This window comes from Lontra canadensis, unplaced genomic scaffold (assembly GCF_010015895.1).
Source record: "Lontra canadensis isolate GAN:19392208 unplaced genomic scaffold, GSC_riverotter_1.0 scaffold159, whole genome shotgun sequence".
Classification (NCBI taxonomy): Eukaryota; Metazoa; Chordata; class Mammalia; order Carnivora; family Mustelidae; genus Lontra; species Lontra canadensis.
In genome coordinates, this window is record NW_022631153.1 from 1,044,186 (window position 1) to 1,070,499 (window position 26,314).

Consider the following 26,314-nt stretch of genomic DNA (forward strand, 5'->3'; position numbering starts at 1 on the left):
CAGGTCATGATCTCAGGGTCCTGGGATCGAGCCCTACGTCGGGTTCTCTGCTCAGCAGGGAGCCTGCTTCCCCCTCTCTCTCTGCCTGCCTCTCTGTGTACTTGTGATCTCTGTCAAGTAAATAAATAAAATCTTCAAAAAAAAAAAAAAAGCATGCAAGCACTGATAGTACATTATGTTAATTAGCCATTTGTAAACTTTTTCTCATTTCCTAGTGCTTCATATTTTTTTTTTTTTTGCATGTCTGTCCATTTACATTTCTACCGCGGGGTCATCTTTACCGGCTGGTTTGAAAGAATCCTATCTGGAAAGAATGTGTTTGCTATTAATATTGTTTATAATTTTTTGAGACATAATGGACAGCACATTAGTTGTGGGTGTACAACATGATTTGATACTTGTATAAATTGAAAAATAACCACAATAAATCTACTTATGGTTGATATTCCCCACCCTGTTTATAATGTGTGTGACAAAAGGCAAGACAAAACTTGAGTTGTCATAATTATCCACCTTTTCTTTTGTACTAATGTTCCTGGAAAAAAGCCTTTTCTAGCCAAGTCCATATTCTTAGCACTCTTTTCATTCTACTTTTTGTTTAAAATTTCCACCAAAAAGGAACATTTTTGCATGTGGTGTGTGAAGTAGGTACCTAGCTTCTGCTGAAAAGATAGGCTTTGTTCCGACAAGATTTACTAAATAAGACACAGGTTTCCTTGATGTGAAACACTAAATTTATTACACATCAAAACAAAAACTGCTTTTTACATAGGATAAAAGTTACAATCCTAAAGCAGCACGGAAAGACAGGCTCATCCCATTTTTCACCAGGAGAAATGCTGGCTACACTAGTACCTCATCAGAGCAGGTCTGCAGCTCTCAACTGTTTCCCAACACTTGGAAATAGGAGGTACAAAAAGCAACCCTATCCTCCTGTGCTGTATTTAGTAAATGGGCAGGCAAGGAGCAGTGCATTTTCTAGTCTCCAAGGCAGACACCAGGGCTCCTGAGCTTGAAAATCTTCTGTAAAACAATGGGCGGTGGAGGTTGGATAAATACATCTCTCATGCTTTGGTATCTCAAACAGCTTTAATGTGCAGGAGAACCAAGGTAATTATAGTATTGGTACATGTGACATCTTCCTTATAAACAGTAAACCAAGTTTTATTTAGAATCAATGTTGGCTAAAATGTTTTAGCATCAGAGTCTTTAAATAAATTACAGCAGCTAGACCTCATAAGGATAGTTCTTAAACAACTTTTTTTTAAAGATTTTATCCATTTATTTGGTGGACAGAGACCACAAGTAGGCAGAGAGAGAGAGAGAGAGGAGGAAGCAGGCTCCCCACTGAACAGAGAGCCCGATGCGGGGCTTGATTCCAGGACCGTGAGATCGTGACCTGAGCTGAAGGCAGAGGCTTAACCCACTGAGCCACCCAGGCACCCCATGAGGCTAGTTCTTGACTTAAAGTGGCTTTTCCTGCTTGCTTTGAGGATTTAAAATAATTCAACCTCTGCAAAAGAACTCAGAATAAGCCAACAGAATTCTCAGAACAATGGAAGGGATTCCCATCATCACCATCCCTTGCAGCAGAAGGGGCTACCATTTGAAAGCTTTTTATACAATAACTTTATGAAGTCAAAATTACTCCTATCCTGGGGATTATTCCTAGAACATTCCCATATTCCCAAATGAGAGATTTGAGACTTGGAGAGGCTTAGCAAACAGCCTAAGGTCAGGACACAAGCAGAATGTGGCAAGACTAGGATTCAAACCAATATTCAACACCTCAAAAATTTACTCTCCCTGCTCCTCTTTATTGTCTTATAATATAATGGAAGTGTCTTTGAAGTAACTGATGAAAAGTTAAGCTAAAACAGGGACATACACTTTTCAACTATTAAATTAGTCACAATTTAAAAATAATACCCAATGTTGGCCAGAGTATGGTGAAACCAATACTCTTCTGTTGCAATCATGGTATAAAGGGATATGGAGCTTTTGGAAAACAATTCACTTATCTGAGTGAAATGACGACAAATACATAGGTTTTGATTTACTTAAACTACTTTCAAGAACCTATCCCAAGCAATCTCCCCAAGCCCTGAGAGTGATAAATGCCCAACCATAGAATCATTTACGTATGTAATAGAAGTACCTCAAATATTTAAGAGGAGTAGTTAAAAGTTTCTGCATATGCTAAATATACTAGTCCCTAGAAGTGATAACTCATGTTAAAGCAATAAAACAGGACATAAAGTTATCTGGATTTATTTAAAATCACAAAATTAAAAAAAAAAAAAAACAAGGGGTGACACTTAAACCTCTACATGCTAAACTTTTTAGAATTTAGCAAACTCTACAATTAAGTGACTAAAGCAAAAGAATATGAAGAGATGGTCAGATTAATCTTCACCACTATTTGTGCTTAAAAAAAAGAAAACTATCTCAAAGCCATAGTACAAATACTTAAAATTTAACACTCAGAGGAACATGTTTGTATGTGGAACAATGTCTTCTGTACCATCTAAAAGACCATTTGCAAGCAGAATATGAAGAAAGTCAAGGTGCTCTGCAGTCATAGAATATTATAGCAGAAACCTTAGTGGTCAGTGATTTCAACTACACAGGAAACTATTATCAGAGAGCTTACATGATCCATCCCAAGTCATTGTCTATTTGGACACAAGTTAACAACAAAGTTACCTCTCTAAAAGCCAACACACTGACTTTACTTCAGTGGGCTCATCATAATTACTAAGTTAGTCTTAAATAGGTAACCATCAACTTGGAAAACAAATGGAAAAGTCACGTTTATGAATTTTGAAAAAAAATACATATTCATGCCACATAATTGAGATTAAACTGTAATACAGACTCTTTAAAATACATCTTCACCACTGCTGTTATTACAACATTGATTACTAAGGGTTAACTGGAGACAGGAATTCTCTAAATCTGTCATATACCTCATTTCTACTCCATAGATAAAGGCTTTGCCAAAGAAAACCACAACGTGATTCATAATTTCCACTTATTTTCTCATTTAATCAGGAGTTAATTTGCCAATCTGATAACCATAATTCTCAAGGGTTACTTATATGCCAAAGGTCAATGATATGCTTTGGAAATAAGGCATAAAGTCAGTTCGACATTGTGAAAAGGAAAAACGTCTAATGCTAATAGTTTATTGCAGAAAGGGATAATATACTGGGATTATTTACTATGCTATCAAAAAAATATCCTTTGTAACAGCTTATATGATTATAGACTTGAGACATGAATGAAGAATCCCTTTCCATGTTTCAGATTTAACGTTGATTAAGTTAGACATATTAGATTTATTTAACCAGCACTTTTACTGTGACCAATATCAATAGCACTTTCTAAAGCATAGAAAGGGTTGCATACAATTACTCACCAGAAGAACTGCAAAACTTGTATCTTGAAAACTACAAAATTATTGATGGAAAAAAAAGAAGATCTAACTAAAAGGGAAGATCTCCCATAATCATAGATCAAAATACCTGATATTGTAAAAATAACAATACTCCACAAATTCATCTATATATTCAATGCAATCTCTATTAAAATCACAGCTGATTTTTTGCAGAAATAGACACTGACCCAAAAGCTCATGCAGAAATTCCAGGAACCCAGAATATCCATAAGAATCTTGAAAAAGAACAAGTTAGAATAATTCACACTACCTGATGTCAAAGCTTATTATATACCACAGTAAGCAACAGTGTGGTATTAGCAAAGAGAGACACATAGATCCATGGAATAGATTTGAGAGTCCAGAAATAAATTCTCACATTTATAGGCAACTATTTATAACAAAGGTGCCAAGACAATTTCAATATGGAAAGATTAGTGTTTTCAACAAACGGTTCTGGGACAACTGAATAGCTACATGTAAAACAATGAAGCTGGACCCTCTATTTCAGTTACAAAAATTAACTTAAAATGGATCACAGGCCTAAGCCTAAGAGCTTAAAGTCTAAAAATCTTATAAGATAATAGAGCATAAAGCTTCATGACTTTGCATCAATCAACGGCTTCTACAGAGCATTAGAACCAGAGAGAGGATCAAGGTGGCTGAGTGGGAGAATCCTAAGCTTACCTCCTCCCCCAGACACACCAAGGCTTCAACTACAAATAGACAACGCTCTGAGAATGCCCTCAAGACTAGCAGAACAGCTCTTCCACAAAGACACAAAAGAAAAGTAACATCAAGAAGGGCAGGAAGGGGGCACGTGCACCCGAATGTTTATAGCAGCAATGTCCACAATAGCCAAACTATGGAAAGAACCTAGATGTCCATCAACAGATGAATGGATAAAGAAGAGGTGGTATATATATACAATGGAATACTATGCAGCCATCAAAAGAAATGAAATTTTGCCATTTGTGATGATGTGGATGGAACTAGAGGGTATTATGCTCAGCGAAATACGTCAATCGGAGAAAGACAACTATCATATGATCTCCCTGATAATGAGGAAGGGGAGATGCAACATGGGGGGTTTGGGGGGTAGGAAAAGAATAAATGAAACAAGGTGGGATTGGGAGGGAGACAAACCATAAGTGACTCAATCTCACAAAACAAACTGAGGGTTGCTGGGGGGAGGGGGGGTCGAGAGAGGGGGGTGGGGTTATGGACATTGGGGAGGGTATGTGCTATGGTGAGTGCTGTGAAGTGTGTAAACCTGGCGATTCACAGACCTGTACCCCTGGGGATAAAAATACATTATATGTTTATAAAAAAAAAATTAAAAAAAAAAATCACAGGCCAACATTCCTGGTGAAGATTGATGCAAAAATCCTCAACAGTACGTTAGAAAACCAAATTCAACACTACAATAAAAGGATCATACACCATGACCAAGTAAGATTTATTCCAGATACGCAACGGTGGTTCAACATCCATAAATCAATCAACATGATAAACCACCTTAACAAAATGAAGGCTAAATATCTAATGATTATCTCAATAGATGTAGAAAAAGCATCTGACAAAATTTAACATCCATTTATGATGAAAACTCTCAAGAAAATGGGTACACGGGGAATATACCTCAGCATAATACAGGCCATATATAACAAACCTATAGCTTACATCATACTCAACAGGAAAAAGCTGAAAGCTTTTCCTCTAAGAGCAGGACTAAGACAAGGATGCACATGGTCATTACCTTTATTCAAAACATTACCAGGAGTCAACTCAAAATGGTTTGAAGACCTAAACGTAAGACCTGAAAAAATAAAACTAAGAAACATAGTCTTATCAATATTTTTTTTTTGCATCTGTCTCCTCAGCAAAGGGCAATAAAAAAAATAAACAATTAGAACTGTATCAAACTAAAAAGCTTTTGCACAAGGGAAACCATTAAAAAATGAGAAGGCAACCCACTGAATGGGAGAAGATATTTGCAAATGATATATCCAATAAGGAGTTAATATCCAAAATATATGAAGAACCTAACACAACTCAACACCAAAAATGAAACAAAAACAAACCAAGAGTCCAATTAAAAATGGGCAGAGGAACTGAATAGACGTTTTTCCAAAGACATATAATAGATGGACAACAGATACATGGAAAGATGTTCAACATTACTAATCATCAGGGAAATGCAAGTCATAACCTCTGTAAGATATTATCCCCCACCCATCAGAATGGCTACTATTGAAAAGACAAGAAATAGCAAATGTGGGTGAGGATATGAGGAAAAGAAAACCTTCATGCACCATAGGTGGGAACATTCACTCGTGCGGCCACTATGGAAAGCAATATGGTAGTTCATCAACAAATAAAAAATAGAAATACCATACAATCTAGCAATTCCACTTTTGGATATTTATCTGAAGAACATGAAAACACTAACTTGAATAGATATGTGCACCCTTATACTCCGTGCAGCATTATTTGTAATAACCAATTGGAAGTAAACTACATGTCCATCGATAAATGAATGGACAGAGTATGTGGTATAGATACACAATGAAATATTACTTAGCCATAAAAATGAGTAAGATTTTGCCATTTGTAGGAACATAGATGCACCTAGAAAGTATTACACTAAGAGACACAAGTTGGACAGTAAAGACGAATACTATATGATTTCATTTATATGTGGAATCTAAAAAACAAAAGAAATAGACTCATAAATTCAGTTGACCTTTGAGAAATCCAGGCGTTAGGGGTGCTGACATTCCCACTCAGCTGAAAATCTGTACTAAAACTTAACTATTAGGCTACTGTTGACTAGAAGCCTTACTGATAACATAAAGAGTATGGTAACACATGTTTTGTGGGCTATATGTATTATATACTATATTCTTACAATGGAGTAAGCTAGAAAAAAAATGTTAATAAGAAAATTAAAAGGAAAGAAAACACATTTACAGTACTATACTGTATTTATTGAAAAAAGGGCATGTATAAGTGGACCCATGCAGTTCAGACCCATGTTGTTCTGGGGTCAACTGTACAAGAACAAAACGGCGGCTGCCAGAGGAAAAGGTGTTGGGGGATGGGAAAATGGGTGAAGGAGATTAAAAGGTGGAAACTTCCACTTAGAAAATAAATACATCACAGGCATGTTAAGTACAGCATTGGGAATACAGTCAATAATATCTTAATAATTTTCTGTGGTGACAGATGGTAACTAGACTTATTGTGGTCATTTTGCTATATATAAATGCTCACTGTATCCTACACCTTAAATATTGTATGTCAACAATACTACAATTTAAAAAAAAAAGCTTAAGCGACAAAAGAAAAAAACCAATTAACTGGACTGCATCAAAACTGGAAATATTAGTGCTTCAAATGGCACTATTAAAAAGTGAAAAGAGTGGGAGAAAATATTCACAAATCAGGATCTGATAAGGATCTGGTTCTTAAGGTTATATATAAAGAACTCCTACCATTCAACAATACAAGTAATTTTTAAATGGGCAAAAGATTTGAATAAATGTTTCCCCAAAGGAGACCTACAAATGGCCAATAAACACATGAAAAGATTCTCAACATCATTAGCCATCAGGGAAATGCAAATCAAAACCACTGCGAGATACCATCTCATTCCCACTAAAATGGCTATAATAAAGAAAGATGAAAGCAAGTGTTGCCAAGAATGTGAAGGAACTAGACCCCTCATATACTGTGGTGGAAATGTAAAATGGTGCACTTTGGAAAACATTCTGGAAGTTTCTCAGTTAAACAGAGTTATACCATCTAGCTTCCTATTAAATGTTATCTGATTTTCTAGAACATAAAATCATTCTACAGCATATTAGCTCTCTTTTCCCCGAAATACCCAGTTTTGCTAGGAATTTAAAACAAAAGAAAATAAAAATCTCAATGGGTCTAGAATAGTTTTTTATGTTTTTTTAAATTAGAGAAGATTTAGTAAAAATATATTTAATCTCAGGCTATTGGGGACATTTAGAATTTAAATTACTCTGGATGGTTTTAGAGCTCTAGTTTTACGAGCTCACAAAAGGTTAACAATTATAATATAATTCCCTCACACGTTTGATTAACCTGAGAAACTGGACACAGCTTGGCAACATCAAGGGTATTACCTATTCCTTATACTAATATATCAACCCTATTTTTGTTACTTCCTAAATACAGGGCCTCACAAACTTACACCTCCTGCCTAGCTTCCTGAAGAGAAGGCCCTTGTTCATCTCTGGCTTGCTGTTGTATCCTTAGCACTGAACATGGTCACAAGCACGATAAACTGTAGTCATTGTGCTCTAATACCCTTCTCCCTTTTAAATTCCTGTTCTAATCTTCAATGCATTTAGAAGCCACATAACTGTCTTATAAATGAATATTAAATTAGAAAATGCAGTAGTATATGGGGACCTGATCAACTATAGACCAAATACAGGACTGTAGTAATACAATTCATGAATCTTTATGGCTTCTCAAGAGACAAAACTTTTAAATTCCCAGTTTTGCTTCAAATGTGTGAAGTGATTTTAAAGACCGATGCAAGTTTGCTCAGTAGAAGTGTAAAAAGGAACAGAAAAATGTGAAGCTGAATTGTTAAAAGGTGTTAAAACCCAATGCTGAGATATAGCAATGGAAGACTATACAATTTTAAAAGAGCATTTATCGAGAAAAAATTATATTCTCCACTTTAGATCACATTTTAAAAAAATCATTTTAAAAAACTAAAATTATCTGTTGTTAATAAAATGTCCTTTTGTGTCGGATCGCTTGTTAATCATGCTGACCAAGTTTTAACCTATGCTGGTCCAAGTCATAAGCAGTTAAGTTTATGCCACAAACCTGAAATTCTGTTTTAAACAAAACAGTAAAAAAAAAAAAAAAAAAATCACTGTAAATATATTCAAGTACTTGCAATGATAGCATGACTTTATAAAAAGATTCTTTTTTCTCCCTCCATATTTAAAGTTGTCACTTACCCACATTAAAAGCGGTAAATAGGTTTTTTCTTGAGGGACCTAAAAAACAAAAGAAGTATTTGTAAAAAACACGTTTTGAGTAAAATACCACACAAAATATAGCCATTTAAAAATATTTTCAAAACAAGAGTATTTTTTTTTTAAGATTTTATTTATTTATTTATTTATTTATTTATTTGACAGAGAGAGAGACACAATGAGAGAGGGAACAGAAGCAGAGGGAGTGCGAGAGGAGGAGAAGCAGGCCTCCCGCCGAGCAGGGAGCCCGACGCAGGGCTCGATCCCAGGACCCCAGGATCATGACCAGAGCGGAAGGTAAAAGCCCAACCGACTGAGCCACCCAGATGCCCCAAAACAAGAGTATTTTCCAAAAAAAAATCCATTATGTAAATTTTAGGTTCTAGACAAGAAATACCACTGAAATACAGTCAACTTTAACAAGTATATTCTAGGTATAAAATGATAATCCAAATAACATTAGGATGAGAGTTTAAGGGTGATATGAATTCACGGTCACAAATTAGGACAGGAAAATGAGAGTATATTTTCAGTAAAGAACAGCTGGAGTGCAAATGTTAACAGGACTGAATTTACATGCATATTACACAGTTAATGCTATTCCACTGCTGATGCAGCAAAAAAGGCAGGGTATTTATGAAAGACAACCACTAGTTGTGATTTGTAAAACTGCCAGGCATTAAATCCAATTCACTTGCTACTCAGCTAGGAAGGAAAAAATACTGAAGCTTCTTCTCCAAACTGACACAGTATGAAACACAACCAGGGGCTCCTTTTGTGGTGTGTATGTGTATCAAATCACCAAACATACTACACTGTCAGTTATACATTAATAAGTGTGACGAGAAATACAAGTAGCGGTAATACGTACAGAGCTACGAAGATAAGGCACTAGAAGAAAACTAGGAGTGCTTCTACTTGACCAGAGATGGTCATTCTAAAGCATCATCATCTGCAAATTACTAGTTAGAATGGTTGCCACATTCTATCTGTAGAATCTCAAAGACTACATTGTCTTAAATTATGTGGCCATTAGGGGCCCCTGGGTGGCTCAGTTCGTTAAGCGCCTGATTCTTGGTTTCAGCTCAGGTCATGATCTCACAGTTGTGAGGTCCAGCCCTGTGTCAAGCTCCAAGGTCACGAGTCTGCTTGAGACTGTCTCTCCCTCAGCCCCTCCTGAAGCTTACTCACACTCCATCAAATCAATCAATCAATAAAACCTTTTAAAATATGTGTGGCCAAGAAATAAAATAAAATGGAAAAAAAATGTGTGGCCATTATAAATGAAAATCATTCATTCCCACTCAAGTAAAACCTTTGTGATACAGAAATTTAAGAAACAAGTCAGAGGACCATACGGGAAGAGAGAAAAAAGTGAAACAAGATGAAACCAGAGAGGGAAACAAACCATAAGAGACTCTTATTCATAAGAAAGAAACTGAGGGTTGCTGGAGGGGAGGAAGTTGGGGGGATGGGGTAACAGGGTAATGGACATTATAGAGGGCCTGTGATATAATGTGCACAGGGTATTATTTAAGACTAATGAGTTGCTGATGTCTACCTCAGAAACTAATAATATATTCTATGTCAATTAATTGAGTTTAAATAAAGAAAAAAGTTTAAAAAAACTCTGTGATACAAAAGCTTGCAAATTCAACAGCAAGACGTATTAGAAAACTGGAATTCCCTGTTCCATAAAGTGATCAGTGGAATCATGAGGTTCCAATTCTCTGCAAGTTAATTAGTATCAGAGTTTGACATCCCTTTTCAGTTACTGGTGGATGTGTAGATGCTGGGGCTTTATCATCATCAATAAAAACCTCAGATTCAGGGTGCCTGGGTGGCTCAGTCGTTAAACATCTGCCTTCCACTCAGGTCATGATCCCAGGGTCCTGGGATCGAGCTCCGCATCAGGCTCCCTGCTCAGAGGGAAGCCTGCTTCTCCCTCTCCCGCTCCCCCTGCTTGTGTTCCCTCTCTCTGTGAGTCTCTCTGTGCCAAATAAATAAATAAAATCTGTAAAACAAAACAAAACAACACCCCCCCAACAGATTCACATCCTGATGTCATTGCTCAATGGGTCATTGGATGCATTAGAAACTTATTTAAGACCATGGACAGGTAAGAACCTGCTGGCACAGTGAAGAATCTTTTTGCCAATATTTATGCCTTTTTTCTCTTCAGTAGTGTAGAAAGAGAAAGGGTTGATCAATATTCACTAGGTGATTAACCTCAAGTTACCACAGGGTTCTTTACATACATACACACAAATGTTGAGAAGGAGGAACAGCAACGGACACTCTCACGCTTTCATGAGAGACTAACGTCTTTTTGGAGAAGTACTGAGTAACATGTTAACAATTTCAAAAAGATTCATACAGCTTAACCGGTGATTCCTCTTTCAAGGACACCCCATTAGAAGTTATCGGGATCTGAAGCAATGAATGTTCACACTCGAAAATGTTCGCTCACCTCGGTATTATGTGCCATGGTAGAAGTCAGAAAGAGTCCAGGAACTATGGAACTGGAAGACAGACTACAGCACAGCCTTTGCAAAGGAAGCCACTCTTGTGGTCACCACATAATAAAGAGCAAGACACAACAGTGTGTACACCCCACGCCTTGAGAAAAGTGGAGAAAACACAACAGCTGCTCGCGGCTAATGGAATGAAGGAGAACTCTGTCTGGTTCTGTGTTTTTCCTGACATGCAGGCATGAGGGTGTGTGCCACTGTGGCTACTGCCACATTCTGTCATTGTTAAAAGTAGAGGAATTATCAGATCAAAAGGCTAGGGGCACCTGGGTGGCTCAATCAATGCGGCATCTGCCTTCGGCTCAGGTCATGATGCCAGGGTCCTGGGATAGAGTCCTGCATCGGGCTCCCTGCTCAGTGCAGAGCCTGCTTCTCCCTCTCCCTCTGCCTGCTGCTCCCCCTGCTGGGCTCTCTCATTCTCTCTACAAATGGATAAATAAAATCTTCAAAAAAAAAAAAAAAATCAAAAGGCTAATCTTACAAGCCAAAAAAAGGGGTTCCTAACTCCAACTCAGGAGCATAACCTACTGACTTTGTATTTCCCTTGAACGTAAGGTAAAACGGAGTTGTGTGAAAGTCGAACGAGTGCTTGAAAATGGTGTCATCCTGGCAGACATCCCTCACTTGTATTTGACATGTTATCTGCCCAGTTCTGAACACTTCTCTTACTTCCTTATCAGTTCACTCATACAAACCACTGCACTGTTTTCATTAAACTGTTTTCTAATTGAAATTGTCTATTAAGAATATATTTGCAAGCTATTTTTCCTTTATTTTTAGGACTAATAGAAATCAAGAAAATTCATTAGATATATTTTAACCTAGATATCGGGTAAGGGAGATACATAATTTTTATTTCCCCCCTGCCTGCCAAAATCATTAATTGTTTCTTACTCTACAACTAAGCAATTTCACTCTGTTAAAACTGAAATACTGGAAGATATTTTTCCTGTTATCGATAAGATGGTTATATCCCAGAGTAACTACAGTAGCCGAGATCTACTAGTAGTGTAAATAAAATTATTTCTCTTAAAAAAACTAACACCACCTCTCACATGGGTGACACAGTCTGCTTCAAGTTTCTCATTCATAATTCTTTCAGTGAAGCAGTCTTTCAATTCACTAAGCACGAATCCAACTTCTAGTGTGCTTAAAATCCACTTCAGATTTGGGGATACAGCTGCATGAAAACATTGCATACTAAGTATATACCACGTATTTTGTAAACTGAAAGTTCTTCTTCATAGCCATGGTAATTACTAAGTGAGTAGTACAAAGAAGGAAAAGAAAAAGAACAGAAAAAAGTACAAAGTTTGGACCAAAGGTGGGAATTAAATTATAGATTTCAATCTCATTGTTTTAGTTCACTATCTAAGAATAGTTTCATTTATTTTTACTTTATACCTGTGTTTATAGGTATCAAGTTTTAACCACAGAACCTACGGTCTCTAAGAAAATCTCCTTTGCTGTGAAAATGAAGTATGTGTCTTTCTTCAGACTCTTTGTAAATAACTGTCCAATGTGCTATGAACCTAGTTGCCAAAATTTAACTTTCTACAAGATAAGGACTTAAAAAGTCTTGTCTTTCTGCTTTTCTCTGCAATGAGGAACATACCTTTTGGAGGAGTTTTTAGTAAGTGTGCATGAGCTCTGGATACCAAAGGCTTCAAATATAAGGATCCTGAGGAACCATTCTGAAATGCTGGTTTGGGAGTTTTTTCCTCATACTTGAGGACAGCGGCATTTCCAGCTGTAATAAGAAAGAGCACGTCTCATTTTACAGCGAAATACAGCATCAGTTGTCCACACGTATTCCTTCCTTCACGAATCAACAAGTACTCACTAAGCACCTCCAATGTGCCAGCCGTTCCTGCACCTTGGAAATATGAAGACGGATAGTCTATAGCTCCTGTCCTCAGGGACACAAGGGAAATGCTACATCCAAAGTGACCATACAAAAAAACAAAACAACAGAAAACAAAAAAAAAAACAAAACAAAACTCCCTTCCCCCCCAAAAATCACACACACAAAAAACAAATGACCATACATCCTGGCATAATCCAAGTTGATATATTTCATCCAGTTCAGCTTTCATCCCAAATAAAAGTTGGAAGATAAATTCCACGGCCATCCGTGCCATGTAATAAGCCTGCCCAAGGTGCAGCTACGAAGAGCATCGATCCCCAGAAGGACAAGGCCAATGTGTCAATCATCTAGTAAGAATAAATGCAGGCAGGCAGCTGTGCTACTAATAGGAGAACAAGAACGTGCAAATGCCTTGGTAGCTCCAAGGCTGAGATCTGGTTCTCTCCTCCCCTGCTCCAGCTGGGAGAACTCCATCATCCTCCCTGGAACAGAGATGCCTAAGTCCCAAAGCAGAAACATAAAAGCAAATCCCACTTAAATCATGAAAACCACCTTTGACATGGCACGTCAATCTTTCCTCTCTACTCACATGGAAATCCTCTTGGAAAGAAAAGAAAACACAAGTGGTTTCCAGGTAAAAGAACAACTCAACAACTTTTGGAGAAACTATGGTGCTCATCAACTTTGCTTATGCTATGCTCTAAAATTCTGAGTCCATTACAGTTAATTAGGCCAAGGGCACTGCCAAAGAAGTAGACCTACACCATCTCCCAGGGAACATGTCAGGGTAAAAGTTAGTGGGAAAAATTAAGTGAACAAATACTACACTTAAGGTGTAATTGGCCCATGAACCCTGGAGAAGACTCCTGCCATTTTGCTCGTCTCTGATTTTGCCTCTGGTTCTTCATTAGGATTCAAAAGACAAACTTAACACATCGATGGACAGTGAGACTTCAGAATAAAGAACAAGCTTTAAAAAATAATAGTGATCATTTACAACTGGTTGTAATTTCCTATCAGAACCACAGTCTGAAACCATGGAGAATCAGAGCAACCTGAACCTTCAGCAAACCTGAAGTAGATGTCTTGCTTCTTATTTTTGCTTTTGCCCAGTAATGACCAACAAAACTAAGTATCAAAACAAATAAAAACGAAGTATCTTTCAGTTGCTTGAGGCAACTGTGTAGCCCATATTCATACAGATTTTTTCAAAATTGTGCATTTCTCTTGACTTTTATGGCTGGCTTCTCATTGGATTATAAAGGGAAACCAAATCTTCTACAGAATGGTTAAGATTTATATTTGTACTTGGTGCAGGGAAAAGGGCAGAGGACAAGGAAAGGAACAGGGCTTGTTTCCTACACTCCGAACTCCAAATAAGAATGCATTTTCATGTTATATTTTCATCTATTTTTGATCCATGATGAGAACCTGGGCAATAGTGTTCTTCTGCTATGGTATGATTAAGTGAGCTTTGTGTCTACTTTAGGAATGTAACACCATTACTATCATTTATTTCAGTGTTTCGGGCAGGGGGAATCTACGGTTTAAAATCTCAGTAGTGTTGGGCTGCCTGGGTGGCTCAATTGGTTAAGCAACTGCCTTCGGCTCAGGTCATGACCCCAGAGTCCCGGGATCAAGCCCCACATCGGGCTCCCAGCTCCATGGGGAGTCTGCTTCTTCCTCTGACCTTCTCTCCTCTCATTCTCTCTCACTCTCTCTCTCAAATAAATAAAATCTTTAAAAAATAATAAAAAATAAGGGGTGCCTGGGTGGCTCAGTGGGTTAAAGCCTCTGCCTTCAGCTCAGGTCATGATCCCAGAGTCCTGGGATTGAGCCCCGCATCGGGCTCTCTGCTCAGCAGGGAGCCTGCTTCCCTTCCTCTCTCTCTCTGCCTCTCTCTCTGCCTACTTGTGATCTCTGTCTGTCAAATAAATAAATAAAATTAAAAAAATAAAAATAAAAATAAAAAATAATAAAAAATAAAATAAAATCTCAGTAGTGTCAAAAACCTCAGAGTAAAGATTTGAAAAATAGTACCAGCATGTAAAGATCAAAACAAACAGTTTCAAACCTCATTAAGTGGTATTAAAACAAACAAACAAACAAAAATCAGCAACAATACCTAAGGGGACCAAAAAAAAAAAAAAATCAGTATTTCCTTAAAACACCATTCTAAATTCACCATTCTCTATAATTAAATCATCTTTGAAAAAAATACACTGTCCAGAAGCTTAGCTCCTAAGGATTTTTAACATTACTGTTTCACTTTTCCTAAGAGATTACCATGTTATACAACACTCAAGAGCATAAACCCAGCACTTAGTCCTTTTCTCTCCATATCTAAGAAAAAAAGTGTCTGGGTGCCTCAGTTGGTTAAGTGGCTGCCTTCAGCTCAGGTCATGATCCCTGGACCCCTGGATAGAGCCCTATGGCAGGCTCCCTGCTCAGCGGGGAGCCTGCTTCTCCTCCCTCTGTGCTCCCCCTGCTTGAGCTCTTTCTGTCAAATAAATAAATGAAATCTTTAAAAAAAAAAATGCCTGGAAAGTTTTCTGGTCCTTTTTTTCCCCCATAAAAGTTAATCTTTTTATCCATGTCCCCTTGCTAACTGTATAAACCACGAGCATTTTTTTTTTTTTTTTAAATCACCATAGACTGAGCCAGAGGAGAAATCTATGAGGTGTGCTCCTTCACTACCTGGTTCCCAAGATTAATTTCCCTGCCACCAACCCAGACTGGATTTTTTACAAAATCCAGTGATGGTCAAATCATAGTTCTAAGCATCCAGTTATATTCTAATACTCAATGCATAATCATAAATTTCCTTATTACCAATGCTGATTCCTTTCTTTACCTCACATTAGAAGAAGGTGAGATTCTTATTTATAACTATGTTTTAAATTCAAAGACAGTAGTTTTTCACTCAGTTATACTATCCTAACTCCTAGAACAGTGTTTATAGATGTTACAGTTAAACCTGTAAAGACATGCTGTTATGCTCCCCTGATCTATGTCAAGGCACTCTACAATGAGCCATCTGTTCATTCTTCCTGTGCCCATATAACATTTCCCGTATGAGGTCAGATCAACAGAGTCTTCACTCCCACTGAGAGGTTTCTGTCAATTTCCTACGCTTCTTTCCAATTATCTTTCTCCAGAACCCAAAGACGTGGTCTTTCTGAAGGTGAAAATTACAGGGAGCTAATGTAAATGACAGTACTGAAGACACCACTGCTATAAAATTCAACATAACCTTTTTAAGGATGGGTGGGAAAGGACTTCACGGTCTTAACAGAAGCCAAATTTTGTAGAGCGTATCTTTTAGGTTTTCATATAAAGTGGGTTTCAATTAGCATTTTCACCCTTGCTAAATTAAAATTCCGAAAGGAAGTCAATGATGTTATTAAAGTCTTAACCATGTATTCTAACAACCGGGATTTTAGCCTTCCTGAAACTTTTTTTTTTTTTTAATTCATCAGTAGCAAATAAGTCACCTATTCAGGTTCTGAGAAGTTGAACTGAGTTGAATTTATAGACCTAATATAAAATCGTATGATCGCAAATTCATTCGTACTTCTCATTTCTCAGCTTTAAAAACAAAGACCTTCAGTTTCCAAAGAACAGACTAAAGGGATTTTTCACTAAAGCACAAGACAAAATTCTCATGAGGCACAATACTCCTGTCCCTTTGCTCTCTGTCACACCAGACTAGAGGTGTTGTCCTGGAAACCAACTGCCACTCTTTAGGCTCAGTGTAAACACTGGACCCAGATCTATCATCAACTTCGTAACATGGGAGGATCAAATCCATATACAAGGATAAAAGTTTTGAGTTTGATCAGGTGCGATCACATACACACACACTCTCTCTCTCTCTCTCTCTCTCTGTCTCTCTGATCGACTGACACATTTCCCACCTCCACTCCTTCCCAGTTCACCAATGGTGGGGACAATCTATGCTGAGCTGTACACACTTTTATGACCAACAGTTACACATCTTTCAGTTCCCTAAATACTCTTTGTTGGTGTGTTGCTTCCTAGTAAAGCCCACTTGAACGATGTCCTTCTCTATAAGGCAGGATATCCTGAAACTATTTATCCTGCTCATTTCAGTCCCTACCATGGCAGCTGATTGGGTATCCTGATGGTATCTAAATTTTCCATTATCCAGAGATATTATATCCAAACGAGAAACTCTTTGGTGACCAAAGTTCCAATATAATAACTACCATAATTTCAAGTTGTGGAACCGAATCTATGATCTGAGTTCTGGTCTTGACTTGGCCACTGCATAGCTATGAACCCCTTCATCTCTCTATGTATAATGAGGGGGTTTGAAAAATCAAGTTTGGAAATGGTACATATGCTTTCGCAGGGCCCTCACTGAACAAATATGGTACTCAGGTACCAAATATGGTGAGATATAGAAAATATATATTGGGTCTCTGCCCCCAGTTCCTAACACAGATCTCCTGAAATCCTAATTTCTTTGGTGACAGGAGTATCTTTTGTTCTAAAAAGGTGATTCTGGGTGGGTTCCCAGATGCGAGATGGTCACTGGAAAGACCAAGCCATGGTTAGAATCTTGGAATTTTCAACTATACCCTCCATTTTCTTGAGAAGGGAAAATGGCTAAAAATTAACTTAAGGATCCATCACGCCCTTTTATGGAAGCCTCCATAAAAATCTCCAACTGTGGAGACGGGAGAGCTTCGGAGTTGGCGCACACCTGCAGAGGGGATGGACCCTCTTCACCTTTCCTGCATACCTTGCCCTATGCATCAGTTCCATCTAATGGTCCTCCATATCCTCGGTTAAACCCTTTTATAAGAACCGGGCATTTATTAGTAAGTAAAGTAAACGTTTACTTCAGTTTTGTGCGCTGCTCTTGCAAATTCATCATTCCCAAGAGAGGAGTTGTTGGAATCGCCCACTGAAGGCTCGTTGTGAAAAGTACAGTTGACAACCTGGACTTGTGACTGGCATCTGAAGGACGTGGGGGCCAGTCCTGCAGGAGTGACCCCTTAACCTGTGGGATCTGCTGCCATCCCCAGTAGACGGTGTCAGGATTGAAGATCACCCGGCTGGTGTCCCAAGGAATTGCTTGCTGGGGTAGAAACTGCCACACGTCTGGTGACCAGAGCGAAGTCTTGTGAGTGGGGTAGCAGTGTGAAAGTCAAGGAGATGCAGAACGAAGGGACTGGCTTTTCCTGATATAGGAGGGAAGAACTGTAGGCTTTCCTATTATAGACCCACTGAAGCTACAACATCCTCAAAATTCTCCTCAGCACAGTCTATAAGGGCCACGATCCCTGAGCGACAGTTCATCTCAAGAGTCAGTAAGTGATATCCCACATGCGGTCACCCAGGTCCCAGCAGCTGTAATAACAATTTAAAACTGCCCCTGTTCTGTTGTGATCCTTGGTTCTAGTAGCCTCGATTATGTCAGAATAACAGATTTTCTGGAATCCTTAGTTTCATTTCCCCATGGTCCAAGTGTGACTCAAATGAAAGAGAGTAAGAGAAATAATGGAGTCTGAAGAGAATATGAAGAGATTCTCAGAGAAGCCCAGGCAGAAGAAATTATTTTCTTATTACAGAAGGGCTTCTCATTGTTTCAGACGTATTTGCAAACTAACATTTCATACTACATTCTGGCATCTGACTAACAGTTATTTGTTGTTGTTGTTTATTGAGTTACGTACACACACAGAGCCAACATTCTGCTTATTTCTGGAATTTTTGTCAGTCTGTAATGCTACCCACTGTGCCAGATCATGTGCCCACCTGGCTTGAAGTCAAGTCGCTACTGAAGTCTACACTCCAAATTCCAAAAGCAGAGTTATTCAACAGTGTACGAACAAGAATGTCTCTCTGTATCCCAGAAAACCATTGCAAAAATGAAAACAAAATTAATGCCAGTCTAGATAACAGTATTTTCTTATTTAGTCATCTATTTGGATATGCGTAAGTATTAAGCACATGATACAGGGCTAGAGTATGTCCACTGCCTCTCGTCCCCTTCCTCACCTATGGCAGACATCACTAGTCAAACACAAACTTTCCCTCTGAACCTGGAAGCAGCCTGAAAACCGTTCAATGATCCACTTTAGGTACTTCTGACCAACTGACCAGTGGAGGCAGGTGAGACAATACTCACTTGCCATCAGCCTGCAGGTAAGTAAGAGGAATCCTTCTACCAGCCTGATCACTTCAACAACCTGAACACCCACCTTCCAGACTCTTTGACACCATCTTATTGAAGTGAAGGAAATCGAAGTGGTGAGAAACATTTTTGCTACAAGCATTTTTAGGGTGACAGTACTGCCCTCCCGTTCTTCAGGTGAGGATTCCGAGGCTGAGAGAGTGGAAAATCATCCTCCTTCCCATGAGCTGGAAGGAACACTGGGATGAGTCTGAGGTGAACGCCCTTTTCTATGTGTGACTCCGTCTGAGCCAGGGCTGGCCATGAAGGCAAAGGCAAAGAATACTCCATTTCTGTAGCTACCCTCCGATTCTCCTAAATTCCAGAAGAGTACAAACACTGTTGGTGTGCACCTCCTGCATTTCCCCTTTCACCATCTGTCTCTAAAAACAAACAAACATTTGTGTGTGTGTGTGTGTGTGTGTGGCTAACTGGGAAGAAGAAAGCCTTGGATTTCACATTTGGTAAGAGGGCAAAATTATACACTCACTAAAGGCTTCCTTCTCACACATACACAATGGCCCTCAAACCTTCAACTCTATTCAAGACCTACAATACCTATTTTTATATAATCTTAAAAATTGGACTTTAGGGGAGTCTAGGAGAACTTAAGAATGTTTAAACTCTATACATGCGTACATCTGACCTAGAAGCTACTATGTAATGTTTTAGGCTAATATCCAAAAGAAAATCACTATCTTAACTTCTAAATTTTCTACGCATACAAGAATACACAGAAAGAACCTGCTAAAACCTCCAAACAAGAAAAATGTCTTGTCTTATATTTCTTAATTTAGTCATTGGTCTTTTAACTCGATAATGTTATTTCTATAGGATTCCAAAGTACCAAGAACCAGCTGCTAATTTTACAACAGCACTATGGACCTCAAAAGTTCTTAAATGATGCCACTAACAGTATCACATCACAAAGAAATGAGCAGCAAAGCGAGAACACATTCTTGAAAGGGGTTTAAATGCTTAACTCAGTCTGAATCAAAACGGTGATCAAAAGATTATTTTCTCACATGACCCGTCATTATTAGAAATAGGAAAAAAATCAGTTCAAAATGATTTTTTCATGTTTTAAGGTAATCTTTCAAAGTTACACATCTTTAATTTATTTGAATATAATGAGCAGAATAATCAAAGAAGCGATATTTTAATTCTAGGAAAATATTGTTCTATCCTCATACAAGTATGAGCTACATACACAAAACTACAGCTTATTGAAGGAGAAAGGAGACCAAATAGTCTTTAGTAATAAGGTAATTTCATATACTCAGCACCTCGACAATGCTACTGAATTATATTAAGCCTGAAAACACAGAAAACACAGAACAAATCTGATTCTATTCAGAACCATTCACAACTTAAACGTAAACGCGCCAATATTACAATCAACAAATTACGAATTACCAAAATAACAATCAAGAGGTACTAAATCAATTTATTGAGTAAAATTTAAGCATGCTTACAAAGAAAAGAATCAAACCAGAAATCGTCGACCTACTTCTTTTCCCAGTAAGCGTGGCTAACAAAGGAACTATACAAAGGCTGTAGGATCCCAGGACCAGCAGTGTCAATAAGGTAGCATCATAGTGCTTCTCTGAACCAGCCGGTGGGGTGAGTGTAGAATTGATAAATATTTTTGAAGAAATATCCGTCTCTGTACAACTGCGAAATCCTCCTGGTACAGTCATTTAAAAAGATCCAAGCAATCTTAAGCAGGAAAAACTGCAGCCATGTTCACTCTCCTATCCCTCCTGCTTGCTCTTAGTGAGTTAGAACGGAGGGGGGGGGAAATCTGTAAGCTCCAAGGCACTACACAAAACAGATTAAACCCCCTAGCAAATCAAACTAAGAAAAGACTCATTGATTTAAATGCTTAATCTGCAACAGGGACACCAGCGCTAGACAGGCTCTGTGGGTGTACGGAAAACTCCTTTGTTACAGGACAAAAAGGAACGGACAAAAGCATTTTACAACCTCCTTAGGAGAGTCTGACCCAGTCCTGAAACGGTGGCCAAGTCAACATGGCTGGCAACGGAAAAGGCTGGAGAGCAGCTCTCCAGAACGTGCCTGCTTCCAGGGGGTCACACGTTCCGTTGCTACCCAGCTCTCTGAGAGCCCGCTGGTGATTCTGCTTTGTCGGTTTGTTTTTAAAATTCACACCAACAGAGTAAGCTGCAAGGGAAATAACCTTAAAATAATACACGGGTGATTCCCTTTTCCAACTCAGAGAGCATTCCTGGCTCCATGCAAACCTTTCCTATTTATCCACAACTCCAAAAGTGAAACAATACGTGGATAATAAGCCTTTTTAGTTTTAAGCAGCACATTTTAATAGTCCCGGAGTTCCAGGACACAGCTACTCACTATCACAGGAGACAAGCTACCGCGGCTAAGGGACCTCGCGGAAATGTGCTCATTAACTCAGCCACTAGTTCAATGCCTTCTCCTCCACACATTCACATTCTCTATTCTGTCCCATGCTGCTGAGTGCCCCTGGGCCAGCAACAACCTCTCTGAGCCTCACTCCTTCACCTCATATATACAATCAAGGCAGTGGCAGAAGTTATTTGAGAAAGAAAAAAAAAAAGAAAGAAAGAAGGAATGTCTGGCAACCTTATAACAGCTTATAAGCTCCTGAGTGAAAAGGCCCCTGCCCCAAAAGGTTCAATAACTAGGACCCCACTTTGTCTTTGTTCCCACACAAGAAACTAATTGATCCCTCCTTAAAGCAGAGAGAACTGCCTTCCTCTCCACCTCATGCTTAATAATCTTATTTTATCTGGTATTCCAGTTACCCAGGTAAATATCTTCTGCAACTACCTTTTAGATAAGGACCATTTCTTTTACATTCCATATTCCTCTAAGCATCTATCATGGTGCCTATACACAGTAGACACTCCACAGCTGTTCAAATTAATAAATCTGTTCATTATCGTGTGAGGGAATTTAGAAAAGAAATAAACAAATAAATATTAGGACCAAATATACCTTCGAATGAAAAAGCTTAATGAATTCACCCATTTTATATACAGAAAACAGAATTTATCCTAACTGAAAACTTTAGAAATATTGAGTTTAAACTACTTAAAATTAGGCTTGAAGTTATACTAGTCAAATTCCCCTGACTCTAGCATCCAAATACAAGATTATAAAAAATACAGTCTTTTACAAAGCAAATCACACCGAAGTTCTATTCTGATGTCCAGATGGGTTCCAACAGCCCCCAGACTGCTTCCCTTCCTAAAATAAACCAAAACCCACCATTGTTTCAAATGATACACTTTAGAATTCTCCATGCAACAAAATACTTGGTACCCCCAACACATAAATATTTCAGTATTTCACAGCATGTTCATCAAAAGAGAACATCATTTGAAGAATTTGCTTTTCTTGCCAAACTTTTTGAGAAAGTCCATGGGAGAAGCAGCATTCCTATTTTCCCCTAAATCACAAAATCAAAATTCTAACAATTATTTGAGCACATTACTTCTCTTATAACTATGGCTGCAACGATCCCAGAAGTTTGACAGAAGACCGACTTACAATTATTGCTGTAAGTACTCAGATCACTGTGGGTGCTGGTAAGAGAGGAGGTGCTTCCCGTCCTCCTCAGTGCAGAACTTTTCAAAGATGCTTTGGATTTAGGAAGTGGTCTAGGCAAATTCACCCGAGACGGCTGTGCATTTTTCAAGGATGTAGGTTTTCCTTGGGATTAAAGAAAAAAAAAAGTTTCTACTTCATTTTGAAAGGTTTAAGCTTATAAACTTCATTTCCTGCACTAACTACTGAGTCAAAACACAAACTGAATATTCAGCATCATGCAATTTTTAGATAGATGTTTTTTAAATTTTTGATGACTTGGAGGCAGAAGAGCAGAGGCGATGATGAGACCATCAGGACATGCGAAGGGTAGCTGTAACCGTGTAAACTGGAGTAATTAGCTCAGGTCTTGTGTGACAAGAGATCAAAAAAGCCACGTGACACAGAGGTTTCTGGAAAAGTTAAAATCAAAGCTCCGACTTCCACTCATACTGTTGATTAAAAAACAAACTAGTCCACTCATACACTAGGGTACCATATTAAAAAATAGATAATTTAAAAACCAAAATAAGAAAGAAAAATTCAATTAAATTCATTTTTAAAAATTCATTTTTAAAAATGCCTAACGCCTACCACCAGGTGGCGCTGGATTTTTTTTTTAATCTCCTCTTCATCTTGGCTCCAATTTGCCAAACTTAAATTGGCTTCACTCAAACTTCTCTTTCTTGCAGCATAAGTGTTTCCATTTAGCAATGAACTATGTATGCTTCATGCTCTCTGGCACATTTGAAATCATACAATCCCGATGCTCACTCCTGCTACCTGATTACGGGCATTTCCCAAGTTCAATCCTTAAAACTTTCTTCACACCCATCTCTCTTGCAGAATCTTCATTTATTTCACTCTAACCCTTGCCCATCTGGATGAATCCCAAATTCTCCCTTGCAGCCTTATCCTTTTTTTGAATACCAATGCCACTCCCATTTTAAATTCTTTGTTGAATGTTTGAATTTCAACACTTCCATACCCTCCTCCCTTATGCTAATTATAAATCCATTTTTCCTTTTCCAGAACATTGGAATTGTCCTTCCTTCCCCACATCCCCATATAATCTAACATGAAGACTCTCAGTGCTAAGGGTATTACACCACTGAAAAATAGGAAGAGCTGAAAAGGAATTTACATGAAAACGATGGTGTCCTATATTCCTAATGGCCCCTTAAGTGAGTGAAGTGATATTTCTGGAAAGCAAGGCTCAAGGCTTTGTAGGAGTTCAGTGATTTTGCTCATAAAATTTTCCTAAGAATAAAGAGGTTAAACTCCTCAGATCTGGCACTGAAAGTCATCCACTTTAAAGCTCTACCCATCTCCAGCTTTATCTTTGTACTTGTTAACTGTAAACATCAAACTTCTGGTTAGGTTTACTACCAAAAGAGGAGTTTATTTAGGAATAGCAGAGAATAATAGCAAGCGATGGCAAAGTTATACGCAAATACGTCCAACAGAGGCGAGGACAGCGGGAAGCTGGGAAGGTTGATACAAATAAAAGCCCACCCGAGCAAACTGGGCGCTGAAAAGGACAGTGGCTTCTCATTGGCTGCGCCGTGACGGCGTCTGATTGGCTGGATCGTTGTGGCGGGGCGGGGAGAAGGAAGAGTTCCTTCCGCCTGCTGGGTTAATCACGCAGTATCTGCTCGCAAGTTAGTCTTTTTGTTGGCACCGCTCCCGGCAGAGCGGTGGTAGGGCAGGAGGGCTCCCCGCGCCCAACCTTGCAGTTTCATTTTGGTGAGGTTTCCCATTGCTCATTTCACAGGCTGTTCTTTTACGCTGGCGTGTGTTCTGCTCCGATCAAGCTAGTTTCCTCTCTCACACCAAGAAGTACTATGCTAATTCATGACTCACATTGCTTCTTTTCAAAGACGTCTTCTTCCGCTCAATCCAAATCCTACAAATCCTCATTCATCCCCTGATATTTTGCCTCAACAACTATATTCGACTCCTAAAGCTCTGTCCTTCCACCCTTTCCAAGTCCCTCACGTTGATCTTCTGAACATGGAAAAAAAAAAGGTTATGACCCAGTCTAAAATTTGTGATTCCCGATCTATAGGATGACCTTATTTTTAATCCCTTTAATATTTAATTTTAAAGCTGTAAATGACAGTCCTAGGATTGATTCCTATCAACCTCTTCCCCATTATGCTTTGCCATGCTCTCATCCCTACACATACATACACACTCACACACACATATATACACACCTTACTTTTATTTTTCCAGGCCTTTTTACTCTACTCTTCTGCTTATGTTCATCTTTGTGAATGAACTAGCCTCCTTTCCATCTAATCCCCTATCTTGCCTAGTGAATACAAAGCGACAGTTGTTTCGAATCCTTGCCACTCATCTGTAGCCCCTACGCTAGATCTACTGAATCACAACCTCCATTTTAACAAAATCTCCTGGTGATCTGAATACACCCAAGCGTGAGAAGCACTGTTGAGAATCAGAACTTCTTTGTAAAACCAATCCTGCCAGGGCACCTTCCCTGTGTGCCATGGGCCACGCCTCCCTTTACCACATCCACACCTGCTTTCACAATAACATCTGTTTCCATTGGGCTCTCGGACTACTCTCTAAGGTTCCTGAGAACAAGAAGAAGACCTGATTCCATTCTGTCCCTCAGGACTTAGCCAAGGGATGGCATGAAGTGAGATTTAATAAATATTTGTGGAATGAATTTTTATTGTAAGTCCACGAGGAAGGTTCAGGAAATAAAGAGAGTTTAGGGGGAAGGGACAAACTTTCAGCTGTAAGAAGAATAAGGTCTGGGGAACTAATGTAACATGGTGACTGTAGTTGATAAGACTAGTATATCATTGGAATTTGCTAAGAGTTGGACTTAAATATCCTCAACAAAAAAGAAAAATCTGTGAGGTGAAGGATATGTTAATGAACTCCATAACGAAAATCATTCTATAACATGTGTCATCAAATCACCACTTTAAATGTCTTTACACTTTGAATGTCATATTAGACCTCAATGAAATTGGGGAAAAAGTAAATGCAGAATTATACAGATGATAGTAATAGCTATTAAAATTTTTTTTCACAGGCCAGGAGTAAATAAATTTCGATAATGCCTTCTCTCATCTACACTGAAGCATTAAACACTTAATTTTTACAAGCTTATTTGTCCTTTGTTAATATTAATGGGACTCTTCAAATAGTCTATTAACTAGATAAAAGGAGACATTTTTCTTTATAGTCCTTATAGTAATTAGCAAGTAATAGATAATCAATTATTCACTTGATTTTTAGACTTATATTTAACTACCAGTTTTACTTGTTTTTGGAGGTACAGAAAAAACTGATCTTTTAAACTATACAGTTACTAAATTATGGCCCCTTGACAGCAAAAACATGGAAGTCTTCATCATCATCGGAAACAATGAACAAGGTTGAGCAAGTAACAGAGGAATATTTCTGGGCCATAGCTAAGGTAGTCAAAGCTAAACAAGTTTGGAAACTCAATTTGTTTTTCAGAAAGGGATATTTCATAGCATTGTTTCTGACAGCATCATGGGTTTACAGACATTTCTCAGTGTGCCTCAGAAGTACTACAGACCTGTAGCCTCTCTGATTCCAACACGCAGCCGCACACCGGAAGCAAGGTTGCCCTGCCAGCCTGTGATT

The 26,314-nt window shown here is 38.4% G+C and overlaps 1 protein-coding gene across 4 annotated transcripts in view; it reads right to left on the reverse strand.

Annotated features, from left to right (window-relative positions):
• Window positions 1-26,314, reverse strand: part of MTUS1 (microtubule associated scaffold protein 1) — a 161,182-nt gene that overhangs the window by 55,046 nt on the left and 79,822 nt on the right. For 2 of the 4 annotated variants that reach the window (XM_032844948.1, XM_032844947.1), the window contains exons 4-5: window positions 12,616-12,750; window positions 8,452-8,490 (exon numbers count right to left, since the gene is read on the reverse strand). In XM_032844948.1, coding sequence (XP_032700839.1) covers window positions 8,452-8,490; window positions 12,616-12,750 — 174 coding nt within the window. Of the gene's footprint in view, window positions 1-8,451; window positions 8,491-12,615; window positions 12,751-20,582; window positions 20,807-22,627; window positions 22,790-26,314 lie in introns of those variants that run through there. The other 2 variants (XM_032844946.1, XM_032844949.1) reach the window with 2 other exon arrangements.